At 39.0% G+C, this 15320-nt stretch overlaps 1 protein-coding gene across 1 annotated transcript in view; it reads left to right on the top strand.

The window, feature by feature from the left end:
* Positions 1–15320, top strand: part of fstl4 (follistatin-like 4) — a 242900-nt gene that overhangs the window by 35905 nt on the left and 191675 nt on the right. The window contains exon 3 of the mRNA XM_061740511.1: positions 1712–1745. Within this exon, the coding sequence (XP_061596495.1) occupies positions 1712–1745 (34 nt within the window). The remainder of the gene's footprint in view (positions 1–1711; positions 1746–15320) is intronic.

The raw sequence follows: 15320 nt of genomic DNA, 5'->3' as shown, positions 1-15320 counted from the left end.
TCGTTCGCACGTCGGGTGGTAACACGATGAATCTGTTTAATCCCCTGAAGAGGAAGCATCCCAAGCAGTATGTTGAGAGCCAAACAGCGAGGGGCCCGGCGGAGCCGCAAGCAGGAGCTAGCGTGAGACCAAAACAGACAACATAAACATGCGTTTGACAAGTCAAGCAAGCGATGGAAAGACATAACAGAAGCTGTTACCTTTTATCTTACAAAGGATATGGTATCGTTCAAGACGGTACAAAAATGTGTTCAAACGCTTGCTTAAAGTAGCTGACCTGCGGTAAATGACTGGTAAAAATTCAGCAGAAGGTTTAAAGTTGATTCAGCAGTCAGAGTGCAATTACATCTTTACTTTAATGAGCTTGAAGGAAAGATTTTTTACACAAACCACCTTTCTAGAAAGTTGGAATACTGAACATAATGTAAATAATAAGAAGGAAACAACTGGCAAAACATGAAAACTGACAGACAAAATGTCAGTTCTTGAAACTGACAACTACAATCGTTCAATCATTCATTTTTTCTGGCCCCATTTCTGCATTGAAGACAATGGTACTGCTATCCTAGTTTTTAATAACATGTCAGACAGCTCTAAATCCAATTTTAGTAGTCTCTTTAAATTATCACCCTCAGCATCATATATTGTCTGTTTTTCATTTTTTCAATTTAAGATCGTGATAAAATCAAAAGCATGATTTTATTTAAAAAAAAATCATGATATGATATTTTTGCTGTATCACCCACCCCTACATGCATGTTTTTGGACTGTGGGAGGAAGTCGGAGTACCCAGAGGGAACCCACGCAAGCACGGGGAGAACATGCTAACTCCACACAGAAAGACTCCTACAAAAAAAAACCCCTGTGCATTAAACACAAGTTGTTTTAGATTTAAAATATCAGTTTCATTTTCATTTGAAAGTATATTTTATCATTTTTGTTTTGATTCTTGTGGCTCTCTGTGCATACTAGGCTTATGAGGTTCTTCTATGAGGTTTTAAGCTCTACAAATGAGTTTGTTGCTTCATTTGGAGTAGTTGTAATGCTAAAAATATGTTTCTTTTCTTTTGCTGAATGAACATAATTTATCAATACATTTTGGAGAACATTTTTTTATTTGGTTTTCATATTGCTTTTCATGTAGGGCCCCGGCCCTCTTCACATGTCAGTAGTTTCAGTTTGATTAAATACTTTAAAATAATCCAACAAGACTGCTTCTCTTTATTATATTTTAAAAATCGTGATTGGATCTGTAATTATGATTATTTTAATCGGACTGAAGGGATATTTGCCCATCTCAACGTAGCCAGACATAGGACTGATAAATGACGTAGTTTATCCAGCTGACATGAGTTATTTTAATAAAATTCAGTTGCATCTTACACCACACAACACATTGGCAAGTGTTTTCAATTAGATCAGTGATTTGACTGGGACTTTTCTTTTTTTTTTTTCTCAGAATTCGGCTTGCTTGTCCATCCTCCAGCACACATTTTCTTTCATAACACTTCTCACTCTTTTGATCCACTCGATCATCTTTCCATTCTGTTCAGGTTTTTCTGCCAATGTCTTTCTTTTTGCAATGAAAGAGGAAAAGGCAAAGTAATGAATGGCTCGTGGAAAGCCACAGAAATTGATTTTTTCTTAACCTCCCTTCACTCTTCAAAGTCTGTGTAATAACCACTTTTGTGTTTGTGTTTTCTGATTGCAGGAGAAGGAAAAAGCAGACAAGAGCATCTATCAATGTGAGTACACTTACTGTGTTCAGACTATATAAAAAATTATCGATAACTAGATTACACTTTGGTTAGCCGGCAAGTCTAGCGAGGAATTAACATCCAAATGGCCTTAATAAAAGGAGAAAGTGATACTGACATATGTGTGATGTTCAAAGAAATCCCAGTTTTTGCAATATTTAAGATTTAAAGTCAGGTTGGTATTTTTGTGGATTGATGCCAAGGGGATAATTTCCCAAGCCTTTGTGTGACTTGCAGGCAGGATTTTATTGCATGTGATACCATCTGTGAATATGTAAGTAACATTAAGTAAGAGTTTCAAAATGGAGTTAAATTTAGCTCCACATTTCTGTCATTGAATTTCAATTCGACAAACAAATATGCTTTGGAAATCACTCATTCACACTGTCAGCCTCTCTGTAAAGTTGTCAGGTGAATAATTATTTTGCTGTCAACCATGTTCACTCCCCTGTCAGACATGAGTAAGTAATGTTTGTTTGACATGGGCCCCAATATGCTTCTTCAGTGATTGCTTGGGGGGTTTATGCCTCTATAATGATTATTCAGTCTTGACTTGAACTCTGTAAAAATGCCTGTTGAGATTTTGTTTGAGAGGCAAAGCTGGCCATCAAACCAGTAACCATAGGAACAATGGCTAATCAACCCAGCTGAAATATGGCTGACTAAAGATATCATTACCACAATTAAATTGAGTACGCAGTTATTCTGTTCGGCTTTCAAAATCCACAATAACAAAAGGCCAAGATGTGTAGTAGCGTTACTGGTTGATAAATATTGAACCTCTGTATTCTGTTTTTAAGTAACATCTTCACATTTACCTTGAAGTTTATTCAACTTGTGGTCTGGTTTCTCTCAGTAGTTGCAGTGGGGCAAAAAAGTATTTAATCAGCCACCAATTGTGCAAGTTCTCCCACTTAAAAAGATGAGAGAGGCCTGTAACTTTCAGGTATATCTCAACTATGAGAGACAAGATGAAAAAAAAAAAATCCAGAAAATCACATTGTCTGATTTTTAAAAAGTGTATTTGCAAATTATTGTGGAAAATAAGTATTTGGTCAATAACATAAGTTAATTTCAATACTTTCTTATATCACCTTTGTTGGCAATGACTGAGGTCAGACGTTTTCTGTAAGTCTTCACAAGCTTTTCACACACTGTTGCTGGTATTTTGGTCCATTCCTCCATGCAGATCTCCTCTAGCAGTGATGTTTTTTAGGGCTGTCGCTGGGTAACACAGACATTCAACTCCCTCCAAAGATTTTCTATGGGGTTGAGATCTGGAGACTGGCTAGGCCACTCCAGGACCTTGAATGATTCTTACGAAGCCACTCCTTCGTTGCCCGGGCGATGTGTTTGGGATCATTGTCATGCTGAAAGACCCAGCCACATTTCAGCTTCAATGCCCTTGCTGACGGAAGGAGGTCAAAATCTCACGATACTTGGCCCCATTCATTCTTTCCCTACACGGATCAGTCGTCCTGGTACCTTTGCAGAAAAACATCCCAAAGCATGATGTTTCCACCCCCATGTTTCACAGTATGTATGGTGTTCTTTGGATGCAACTCAGCTTTCTTTCTCCTCCAAACACAAGTTGTGTTTCGAACAAAAAGTTCTATTTTGGTTTCATTTGACCATATAACATTCTCCCAATCTTCTTCTGCATCATCCAAATGCTCTCTAGCAAACTGCAGACGGGCCTGGACATGTTCTGGCTTAAGCAGGGCGACACGTCTGGCTCTGCAGGATCTGAGTCCCTGGACGCGTAGTGAGTTACTGATGTACCTTTGTTACTTTGGTCCCAGCTCTCTGCAGGTCATTCACTAGGTCCCCCGTGTGGTTCTGGGATCTTTACTCACCGTTCTTGTGATCATTTTTACCCCACGGGGGATGAGATCTTGCGTGGAGCCCCAGATCGAGGGAGATTATCAGTGCTCTTGTATGTCTTCCATTTTCTATTGTGATTATAGTGATTTCCTTGATTCTTTCCCCCCAGTCTATTTCTAATAGCTGAAGTGTACCTATGATAAAAGTTGCAGGCCTCTCTCATCTTTTTAAGCGGGAGAACTTGCACAATTGGTGGCTGACTAAATACTTTTTTGCCCCACTGCAACTAAACACGGTCAGTCACAATTCAGAAAATATTGTATGTGCAGGCTGTTGAGGATTGAAGATGTCGCAGGAGTGCCCAGAGGGTTTAGTTCAAGTTGCTGTTGAGACTATTAATTTCATTTGTAATGACCATCTACACTGCTTTTTTGGTCTTTGCAGAAAATAAAACTTTATTTTCAGCAAAAGAGTTATTACTAGGGTTGTTTGTGCTGGCACTTGTAATCAGAAAGAATCTCCTCTTTTGTGTAAACTATGCCCTAAGCATTCACAAGTTCTCCTGGAGTGCAGTTTTAGGCATTTAGTGCTTATTGTTAGACTTGATAATGAGACTGAAAGCAGTTTCGTGATAGTTAGTGTCACAGAAATATTTCTTGAAAGTGATTTTATCTGTAAGCATTAGAGCCATTATGATGTACTGTCTTCATCTCTAGGGTAAAGTACTGTTTGCTGCTTGCAAACATAACCCAGAGGATCGCTTTTGTATATTATCATTTTGCATCCAGACCTTTTTTTTTTATTTTGAGCTCCACATTTTTCCTTTTATGTTACGGTATTACGACTTCATAAATAATAATAATGCTTTTCTGGCTGTATTGTACTCAGCTGCCTATAACTATTCTGCAAAGAACATCATACATGTCTTATCTGACATACCCACATAAATGGATTGAATTTTACTAGGGAAGGTTTTCTGTAGGGATGTCCCGATCAGGTTTTTTTGCCCCCGAGTCCGAGTCCGAGTCCTTTGATTTTGAGGACTTGCCGATACCGAGTCCCGATCCGATACTTTTATAAAACAATAAAAAATGAAGAAGAGAAAAGAAAATTATGCAGGATGACCCTTTTATTATATTTTAACATGTGTACTGTAAACTGAGCACATAGGAGGTAGGCAGCTTGAACATTCTTAAGTCAGTATAAAAAAAATTTCTTTTCTTTTTCTTTTTTTTTTTTTTTTTTAGCTTAGGGCTGCTTCAGCTTCAAAACAAACAGGCGTGCTCTGCGCGCATGCGGTGTATGGCTGCCGCTCCGAGCCCACTACTCCACGTGTGCGTTGATTTATGGTCCCGCGTCACACCAACGCAGAGCCTTCCGCGACGCGGAACCATAATGTCGGCGCCGCAGCTCCGCTTCAGTCCTGGGGCCTCATCTATAAAGCTTGCTTGCGCAGAAAAAGCGCCTGAAAGTTGCGGAAGCCACCATCTACGCAAAGCCTCGGATCTAAAAAGAAAAAACTAACCGATGGCTGCCGCTCCAAGCCCACTACTCCACGCCGAAGAGGAAAAAAGAAAGTGTTCTGATTAAAATAAGGAAAGTTGGACTACCGTATATAACAATTGCGTTCATAAGGATAAAGTTTAAAAAAAAAAATAAAATTAAAGAAATTGTCTCTTCTCCCCGTGTGTGTCTGCCTGTCATGCACGGGTACTTGTTGTTTGCATGTTGCATGTTGTTTACTTTTAAGCCGGAATTATGGTTCTGCGTCACACCAACGCAGAGCCTACGCCGTAGGGTCTGGCGTAGGGTGCGCGTCGCCGCGAACCCTACGCTGTAGACTCTGCGTCGGTGCGACGCGGAACCATAAATCAACGCACACGTGGATGTCGGCGCCAGTGAGTATTTTCACCGGACATTTTGACCGGAGAGATTATAAAATACCGGACTTCGGCATATTTTACCGGACAAAGTCCGGCAATTACCGGACAACGGAAACCCTGATATATATATATATATCCGATCCCTGATCGGCTCATAACGTCCGAGTCCGGATCGAGTCTGCAATCACGTGTTCGGCCCCGATTTCCGATCACGTGATCGGATCGGGACAACTCTAGTTTTCTGTTAGCATGGTACTGCTGTTTTGTTAAGTTTATACAGTACGTCTACTTTAATTTATTTATTTTCTAATCTATTTTAAGAGAAACATGTAAACACTAATTGTTCTCATATATTCATTATTTGAAGGTCATGGACATTTAAGTGTATTTGGCTCTGAATGCTATTGCACCACATACCAAATACACGATAATTCATATTTATTACTACTATACAATAGTGTCGGAGTGCTTACTGCAGTTTATCCTACTTATACACTGTGGAATATATTGTCTGTGTATCATTATGTATTTTCTTTGTTTGATCACTGTTGTTATAAACAAAGGGTTCAAGGCTCGGTAGCTTGTCCTGCTGAACAAATACACAAGATGCTTCTTTTGGCAAATTATTTCTTCAACAATTGCATGGTATCACTCCAGTATCTGCCTCATAGTAGCTGTGCCACATTCCCCCAAAATGATGTATGCATTCATTTTTTTAGGACGCATAGAAGTTAAATATTATGCTTGACTTTTTCCAGTTTTGAATTTATCCTGTCGGGAGTTGAACAACTTTCACATTGGCAACATGTACTACATTTGATATCCAACATAAACTGCTGTCCAGATTTCTGTCCGTCCGTCCGTCCGTCCGTCCGTCCGTCCGTCCGTCCATCCATCCATCCATCCATCCATCCATCCATCCATCCATACATCCCAAGCAGAGAAGCCCAGACCTCCCTTTCCCCAGCTACTTCCTCTAAAACTTCCGCTGTAATATCAGCCAGCTGAAAGATGTAATCCTTCAAGCGTGTCCTCCGTCTGCCCCAAGATCTCTGCCCAGTTGGACATGCCCGATTCGCAACCCCAGGCGTTCAGGAAGCATTCTAAATAGTTGCCTGAACCACTTCAGTTGTCTCCTCTACATGTGGAGGAGCAGTGAGTCTACTCCGAGTCCTTCTTTTCAGAAGAACTTTTCAACCCCGTCTCTACGGGAGCTACAGTATGTCGCGCTATAGAGAAAACTCATATCAGCTGCTTATATGCAGGATGCCATTTTTTCGGTCGGACATTTTTCAGTCAGAATTCTCACATCTTTCTATTTGTTACCCAAAACAAAAAAGTATGGAAAAAAATAACATAGCCCAGAGTTCAAGTGTGAAATATGTGGAAAAAACCGAAAACATAAAAGGATTGAACAGTTTAAGATGCAATTATAAGACTGATTAGCTTTTGCTCATCTCCGCAAGGAAAATTAGTTAAAGGGGACCTATTATGAAAAACACGTTTTCTCTTGCTTTAACATATATAAAGTGGTCTCCCCTCAGCTGCCAACTCAGAGAAGGAGGAAAGCAACCAAATTCTGCAGTGTCTGTACAGCTGTCCGGATGAGCCATCCAGTGTGATGTGGCTTCTACGAGCCGTTCAGATTCTGCTCCTGTCGTTACGTAACGACGGGAGCGATGCGTGAAACCACGCCCACAACTAACTCTGGCCGGAACAACAACAACTCCACCAGCCGGAGCTTCTGCCATTTTTTCGTAGCGGTGTATCGTGATGGCGTCTGTTCGAGCTAGACATGCAAATTGCTCTGTTGTTTGAACCAACACAAGCGATGCTTTTTGCCCTCCCCTGCTACGCGTCATTCAGGCAGCCAATCTGCACAGTGCCTCATTATCATAGACTCCCCGCCCACTCAGAATCCCTCATAGAGAATGAGGTTAGAGAATGGGATGCTGGAGACATGTCTCAGAGGCTGAATTTCTCATTTATTTAGCAAAAAAAAATTAAAAGCTTGTTTTTAAGACATTCAAGGCCTGTTTAAAATAGGTATTAGATGCCATAATAGGGCTTTAAGAAGAATTTTTTGTTTCATTTTGTAATTACTAATGAAGATGCTGCACTCCCACAGGTTAAAGCTTTTTTTTTAAATTAACAGAAATATATTTTTATCCCACATGTCTCCATTGTTCATGTTTCTGTGAATGCTTATTTATAGCACCTTTCTGACCACATCTTTTCATAGTGTTATGGTCTCTACTGTTGAAAAGTTCATACCATCAGGTTTACGTGATTAATGAGGGTAAATCACTTTTTTTTTTCTTTTTTACTTTATGTGTTGAAAAAGGTTTTACATGACTGAATGAGAAGTACACTACAATCAGTGCTGGTTTGATTTGGATTTTAATCTGTGATTTGTATGGCACACATTAAGAGAATTGTGTAATTTATTTAAAGCAGTAAGAATACATATTAACTGAACTGGGTACCATGCTATAGTGTAAAGATTGTCGTTAAGGGAAGAAAATCTGTGAAAAGAACTTTTACAGCATTTTTTTGGGGCTTTATTTTTTAACTGATTTAAAAAAAGATTATTTATTTTAAATAATTAATGATCCCTTTTTAAAATAGAGCTATGGTGACTTTTACATCAATTATTATTAATATTTTATTATTTTCTTTCCTGCTTTACTCTTATTTTCCATGATCAGAAAAGCTTTTTTTGTTCTTTGTTTCCCCCCCATACTATCGTGTGCTGGTTTCTTGTGATTTTCATCCATCTTTCGTTATGATTTATCTCTTTCACAGCCTGAAGTCACTTTATTTTTTAAGGTGCACCCTGAACAGTTTTAACAAAATACAAGGGGGCATTCAATGTTTCATATGGTACATTCAAAATGCAGTGATTCAGACTGTTCCAGACAAAGAAAAATGTAGTTTGTCGTCACACTTGACACTAAAAGCCCTGACTATAAGGGCAGCCTCCGGTTGTCTGGAGCCTCCTGGCACCTGCCTACTGCCTCAGGAAATGATCATTCTCGTTTAATTTTTTTTTCTTCTACTTTTGCTCTTGTGAGTGCGATCCATATGGAAAATTAAATATTTCCCATTTATCTTTTTAGGAAATTGTGATTTATTCTGTCTTGAGAGCTTAATTCATGAACCTTTACAGAGGACTAATCAGAGTTTGTTACCGTCACAAATTAAACAATGGCAAGAGGCAAAGCAAGTTGAGCAGTTCTGTGGTTCATTTAGATTGTAATTGGGTGAGAATTAGATGGGACAAGGTTGACAGAGACTCTTTAATAAGCAGCAAATGACTAGGGAGGAAGCTGGGAGGAGATGCGGAGAGGGGAGAGTCGAGGAAGTCTAGAGAAGCCAAAATTAGGGTGGGGAAGTCGTCAAAGTAGTCTCTTACTTCTCCTTGATACATTATTACAAACTCAAATTGGTAAAAGTGGATATGTTGAGGAAAATGCAGTAAGCAAACAGATTCTTACTTTGATATTTATTTTTTTAGTGGCAATATATACATTTTCTATTCATTTTATTTTTACTTTGATACCTTCACTTTGACATTATCCTCACCCGGACAGTAATATGCAATATCCCAGTAACAAGATGTGAATCACAAGTGGCCTAAAAGAACTGCTGAGCAGGAAGAAAAAAAAAACATTCAAGGAGGCAGTGGACAGTAATGTCTTTATGTGGCCATATTCCAGTTATCTAATGTACTAGGGGTGGGTATTGGGGAGGACCTCACGATACGATACTTATCACGATACTTGAGCCACGATACGATACAAATTGCGATATCCCGATTATGCGATATATCACGATATATCGCGATATTCTACATAGTTCACCGAAAAATGTAAAAATGCATTACACATCTTATAATCCAAGTTGTATATATGTACATCAGATAATAGTGATAATGCATTGAACAGACTGTGTCATAACGATGTAATTCAAACTTTCCATTTTAATTATGCAACATATTTGCATGAAAAAACACACTGAAACACAATGAAAAGTGCAGTGTGTGCATTATTCTTAGATACAAAATACTCAAAATAAAATGCAGTGTCTCACCCACACTGAAATTGAAATCACGAAAATACAGTACTTGCCCCTGACTTAAAATGACAAAAATAAAATGCAGTGTCTCACCCACACTGAAATCACAAAATAAAGTGCAGCTAGGGATGGGCAAAAATATTGATACGGCAATATATCGCGATACATACATTGAATATTGATATCGTATCGGGAGACTATGTATCGCGATATATTGCCGTATCAATATTTTTGCCCACCCCTATAATGTACAGTATTGTTATGATGCATAATCATCTTAAATGTGACGAGGAGTAGAAGTGTAAGGAAGATGCCGTTTATCCACCTTCTTCAGCAAATCCATTCTCATTTGAACAAAGCAGGTTTCACTTTGAGTATCGCATTCTTAGTTCTCCACATTGCATTTAACACAGATCAACCCACAGTGTTTTGTGAGAAACTAAGAAAAACATAGCTGGATGCCTTTACAGGCGAATGGATTATTGACTACCTGAAAAAAAGACCACTGCTTAGGTTGTATGTCTGAGTGGGTGGTCAGCAGAAGAGTACTGCAGGGGACTATACTGTATTTTTCAGTTTTTCCTCACTCGGTACACATCAGACATCCAATACAACTCTCCTGATGAGGATGACTCCTGTCATCACCAGAAATACTCAAATAACTAATGCTGTTGTGAGATATGTCACGAGTGGACAATTCCTGGGACAACAAACTGGACTCGAGATGCAACGCTTACGCTGTCTCTATGAGAGCAGACAGAGCAGACAGTAGTGATAGAAGAAGGTTGAGATCTGCAGTATTTGTAGCAAAATGATGCAGTCTGTGGTAGAAGGAACAATTTCACCCGGAGTCATTCAGTTGAGGAAGTGGTATCCCATTCTTCCTGCAGTCATGTCTTAAGGTGTACAACAGTTAGGGATCCTTGTTGCATTTTTCATCTCAGAATTTTCCGCATATTGAAGAGGTAGGCAGACCATTATTGTAACTGTACGCTCTTCTGCCTCAGCTGTGGCTCCTGTAATGTATGGAGAATGTGGTTCTTGTTGAAAAATGCATGGATTTGCAATATATATGTCATCTTGAATGCAGCATATGTTGCTCTACAATCTCAATGCAGGGGTGCTGCATAGCTGAACAGGATGAGCAGGAACACCATGTATGGAGGATATAAATCCTCACCTCAGATTCTCCAGGTTCCCAGCCTGTGACCCTTTGCTACAAAATTTACAAAATTTGACAATTAGTGCAAAGATAGCAGAATGTGAAGAGATGAGCCAATGAGGGAAAGAAAATCTATTGTCATGGATTCTGATTTTTGGAAATTTTTGAATAAACCACCACTGTTTTTGCCTTTTCCGTTCTGTTTTTAAAAACTCCACACTATGAGAAACAAGGTATGGTAATAAACATTTTACAGGGACTATTCCACACGTAATCACTATCTGTATTGTCCTTGACTGATTTAATTTGTTTTGATTGCGTGGACTCCTTGACTGACATTCAACCTGCACTGGTGACATCCATCCATACACACTCAGTCCAATGCAGGTACATGAGGGTCTGCTGGAGCCTATCCTAGTGCCATTGCAAACACCTCTGCAGAGAAAGTTCTTCCTCTTATTGGTATAATGTTTGACAATAAAACAAAATACCGTGAGGGGAGGGGACAGGTGGTAATGGTGAATTTAAAAGATGGATAAAGAAAGGAATAAAAAAAAGAATAAATACTGCTCAATATTCCCTATGCAATCTCATTCCAGAAATTGGCTTGCCATGTTTGAGGTAAATCAAGGACTTGTGGAACAAAAAACTTTCCTTTATAGTAAATATTAATGCTATTATTAATGGGCTGTCAAGTAAGAAGTGTGGGAAATTCTCAGTGATGTGATAAAGACAGCAGGTGATATTGATGGATGCTGTTGTGAGCTATAGATGGCTCTTGGCCAGCTACCAGAAGACTTGCAAATGTATTCAACAACAGGCAGTTTTTTAGAGCAGCTGTTCAGAGGAGTTACAAGTTATATTTGGTACATCCAGAAAGAGTAAGACATATGCAAGTAGCTGCCATGTACAAAAGTAAGATTTATAAAGTTAGCGTGCAATATTACTCCAGTTACAATTAAAATGGAAAATTCTTTTTATAAAGAAACCATAATCTCTGAGGTTAGCAACAGGATACGCAGCTGACCCATGCTGTATAGTCATTAATGGTATTTTGGCAGCATCTTGCAGCTTTAAGCTCATACTTGATCCAGACATAAATCTTGACATGTTATATAAGGATGCCGTTATTTGCATTTCTCTTTTAGCATAATCTTGGATAATCTGACTGTGCAACATTTCTGATAAGGAGCTGTCTCGCTCATCTTGTAAATCTGGGTGAAACATGATTTCATTAAACTGTGCTGCTTTAAATATTATTAAGATAAAAGTTGATTGAGTCATATGGGCTTAGTGAAAATTATAAAAGGAATCAGGATTTGCTAAATGTAGCCCTCCTTTTTGATGATACAAAAAGAAAATCCTCAAGTAAACATATGATCACAAATCTAACTGTCTCATTGTCTATAACTTGGATGAGAAGCCCCTATCCTGGTCAAACTAATGTTTGTGTAAGAATTTCTGCCATTAAAAGTTTAACTCAAAGTGTGAAAGTCAAACATAAAAGATGGTTGTAGTAGTGCTGTTGGCTTCATGGTGAGTGTCTCCGTATACATCGGTGAAGGGCTTAACGAGGGCATTCAGCCTCTCCGGGGAATAAGATTGAGTGACAGTAAGACTCTGAAAAACATTTTAATCTGACTGGGACAACATGCAGCAGTGGGCCTCTTTGGGGGACACATTCAAACGTACGTAGGAGTGCAAACACAGTGACCGAGGACAGACAGAGGTTATGTGGTGAAAGACAGATATATTGGGAGGATAAACAGGCAAATTTATTTATTTTTATTTGAGATATTGGAGCAGTTTTAGGGGTCTCCATTATCGCAACTAAATGACAGTGAGGTATGTCATTTTATTAAGTACAACATGAAATTAAACATGTGCAGCTGCTTGCATATGACTAAAGACGGCACAGTCAATGAATGAATAAACATATGTGAGTACTAAAAACCATGTGTGTGTCAGAAAGTCTTAGACAGGCAACTTTTTTGTAATCAAAGATTTTTTTTTTGATAAGATGATAAACATCACATTTCTTGATTTTATTATGGTATGGATCCAAGTAAGTCTAACTACCTGCTACTCTCCTACCTTAGTTGTGCTTTACCCAGTCGAGGTCAAATTTTGAATGACACTGGCATCTGCTGAGTTTAAGCTTCACTGCAAACTCTTCAGATCTGCTCCTGAGTTTTACTGCCTTTCACGTCAGACAAAGACGACTTTATGAGCTGAGAACAAAAATGATTGCTTTTAACTTCATAAGCTTTATAAGAGCTCAGCCCTTTTTTCCCTGTTGCTTTGTCTCTCTGCCCCTGCTTAGTTGTGTTTAAAAAAAAAAAAAAAAATCTGAACACTATAAAATATAACTCGACAACCTTAAAAAAAAAACAAGTCTGTGATATATTACAACTTGTCATTACTTAACAATAATGAAGCCACAAGTTGCAAAAACTAAGTAAACCCTATACTTTCATAGACATTAAGATCTTAAGAATTAGTCATATCTTGAGAATTAAATCCACTTGATTAATAAGTTATTGACATGCATAAAAAAACATGTTTAGTCTGTCCGCTGGTTTAGAGCATTCACGTATATGTTACAACAGTACCAAGGAGAAAACATATCATCAATCTGGAGAGGCTCGTAAGCCTATTTCCAAACTATTTGTAGTTCATCATTTGACAGTGAAAATGAGAATTCCCCAGCGAAAGAGATTCAGTACAGCTGTCAGTTCTCCTGGGTGTGGAGGTCCTTGCAAGGTCACACTGAAATGCTGGGAAAAAGAAAGCAAAAGAATATGACTGTCAGACTCTGCAGACCTCAGATGTATTCATTGTTAAAGTTCAAAGTACACACACACACACGCACACACACACACACACACACACACACACACACACACATCTCTTCTCTGTTAAAAGGATGATGTAGATTGGCAAAGTTCTGAAACACAAGACTTGAACGGTGTCCCTTTTGGACAGATGCGATTGCCTCACATTATGTTTGCCCACGATACACTACCCCACATATGGGAACACATCAGCATGAACCTCATAACAGCTGTCAAATATGGTGGTGAAAGGAGGATTTTCTAAAGACAGCTATGCATGCCTGCAACTTCACTAGGCAGTAGAGTGAAGCACTTTGTAAAGACAAGTGGGACGAAATTCTTAAACAACATTGACAGTGTCCACCAAAAACAAATACTCCAATCGAACATGTGAACATATGAGCATATATGCCAGGAGTGAACATGCCTGTTCACACCTGGCATTAATGTATTCAATTCAATTCAATTTTATTCATATAGCATCTATTACAACAGAAGTTGTCTCTGGGCGGTTTCCAGAGACACAGATGCCCCCGAGCAATTATTACATAAACAGTGGTAGGTAAGAATCCCCTAGTTGGAGAAAAACCTTAAGCCAAACAGTGGCAAGAAAAACTCCCCTTAAGGAGGGAGGACTCCCCTTTAGGAGGGAAGGATGTCTGTGCATTCTTCTTGCGTGGAAACTTGTAATCAGATTCGGCTAAGATGTGGTTTTTGCCTGCAAAGATGTGCACTTGAAGCATCCCTGCAGTTTTGATTTATTGACACTTCTTGTAACCATCCTTTCACAGATGTTTTGATCAGAGGTTGCATCTAAACAATCAGTGTTTGAGATGAGGTGACGTGATAGGTATCGTTTCTCATCTTATTTTCCTGTGATCTTACATTCCGTATCATAAAGGAGGTTTGAACATCCTCTCTAGTTTGCTACTGCTCTTAAACTCATAAGGAATTTGGGGTTTCAGTCTGGTTTTTGTTGGACTTTTGAAAGCTCAATCAGCTTCTGCTGCATGTAAATAAGAAAAAAAAGAAAAAAGGGGGGAAAAAAGATCACAAAAGACCCAGTGAAGTTTCTGAGATACGCACAAGGCATCCTTTGTCTGTGCCCTGACAAAACAGCTCAGGAATGAAATACATACAGCAAATGCAGTAAACATCAGTTTTGCCAGCTTACCTAGAACAAGTCAGAGGCTACTCTCAAGCCTTCTGGAAGGCTAAACGACGTTCAAATTTAGCTGTGCATTTCAAAATAGCTTCATTAAAGAAGAAATGAGCTGTGCTTTTGGTTTCTCAAATGGGGAACCAGTCTTCCCGTGTAGTGGTTGGTGCGTTTAAACATGTTACATAGCAGTTGGGGATAATACAAGCTAAACACTGTTGAAGGATTTGCCCCTAATCAGTTAGTGAAAATATGTTTTCACATTGGAATTAGGGATGTTCCGGGCCGATCACGTTGTCTCAGACTTGATCGAAATCGGACGTTGCATCCCGATCAGGGATCGGATATGTATTTTATTCTCATTATTTTAATCAGCGGATTTCATCGGAGGCCAACCTATGTAAATTGCATTTTGGTTACGTAACGACAGGAGCAGAATCTGAACGGCTCGTAGAAGCCACATCACACTGGATGGCTCATCCGGGCGGCTGTACAGACACTGCAGAATTTGGTTGCTTTCCTCCTTCTCTGAGTTGGCAGGCTTAGGGGAGACCACTTTATATATGTTAAAGCAAGAAAAAACACGTTTTTCATAATAGGTCCCCTTTAAGCAAGTGATGTTGG

This window comes from Cololabis saira, chromosome 14, assembly GCF_033807715.1.
Source record: "Cololabis saira isolate AMF1-May2022 chromosome 14, fColSai1.1, whole genome shotgun sequence".
In the NCBI taxonomy this organism is placed as follows: domain Eukaryota; kingdom Metazoa; phylum Chordata; class Actinopteri; order Beloniformes; family Belonidae; genus Cololabis; species Cololabis saira.
This window is presented reverse-complemented; position numbering and strand designations above follow the sequence as displayed.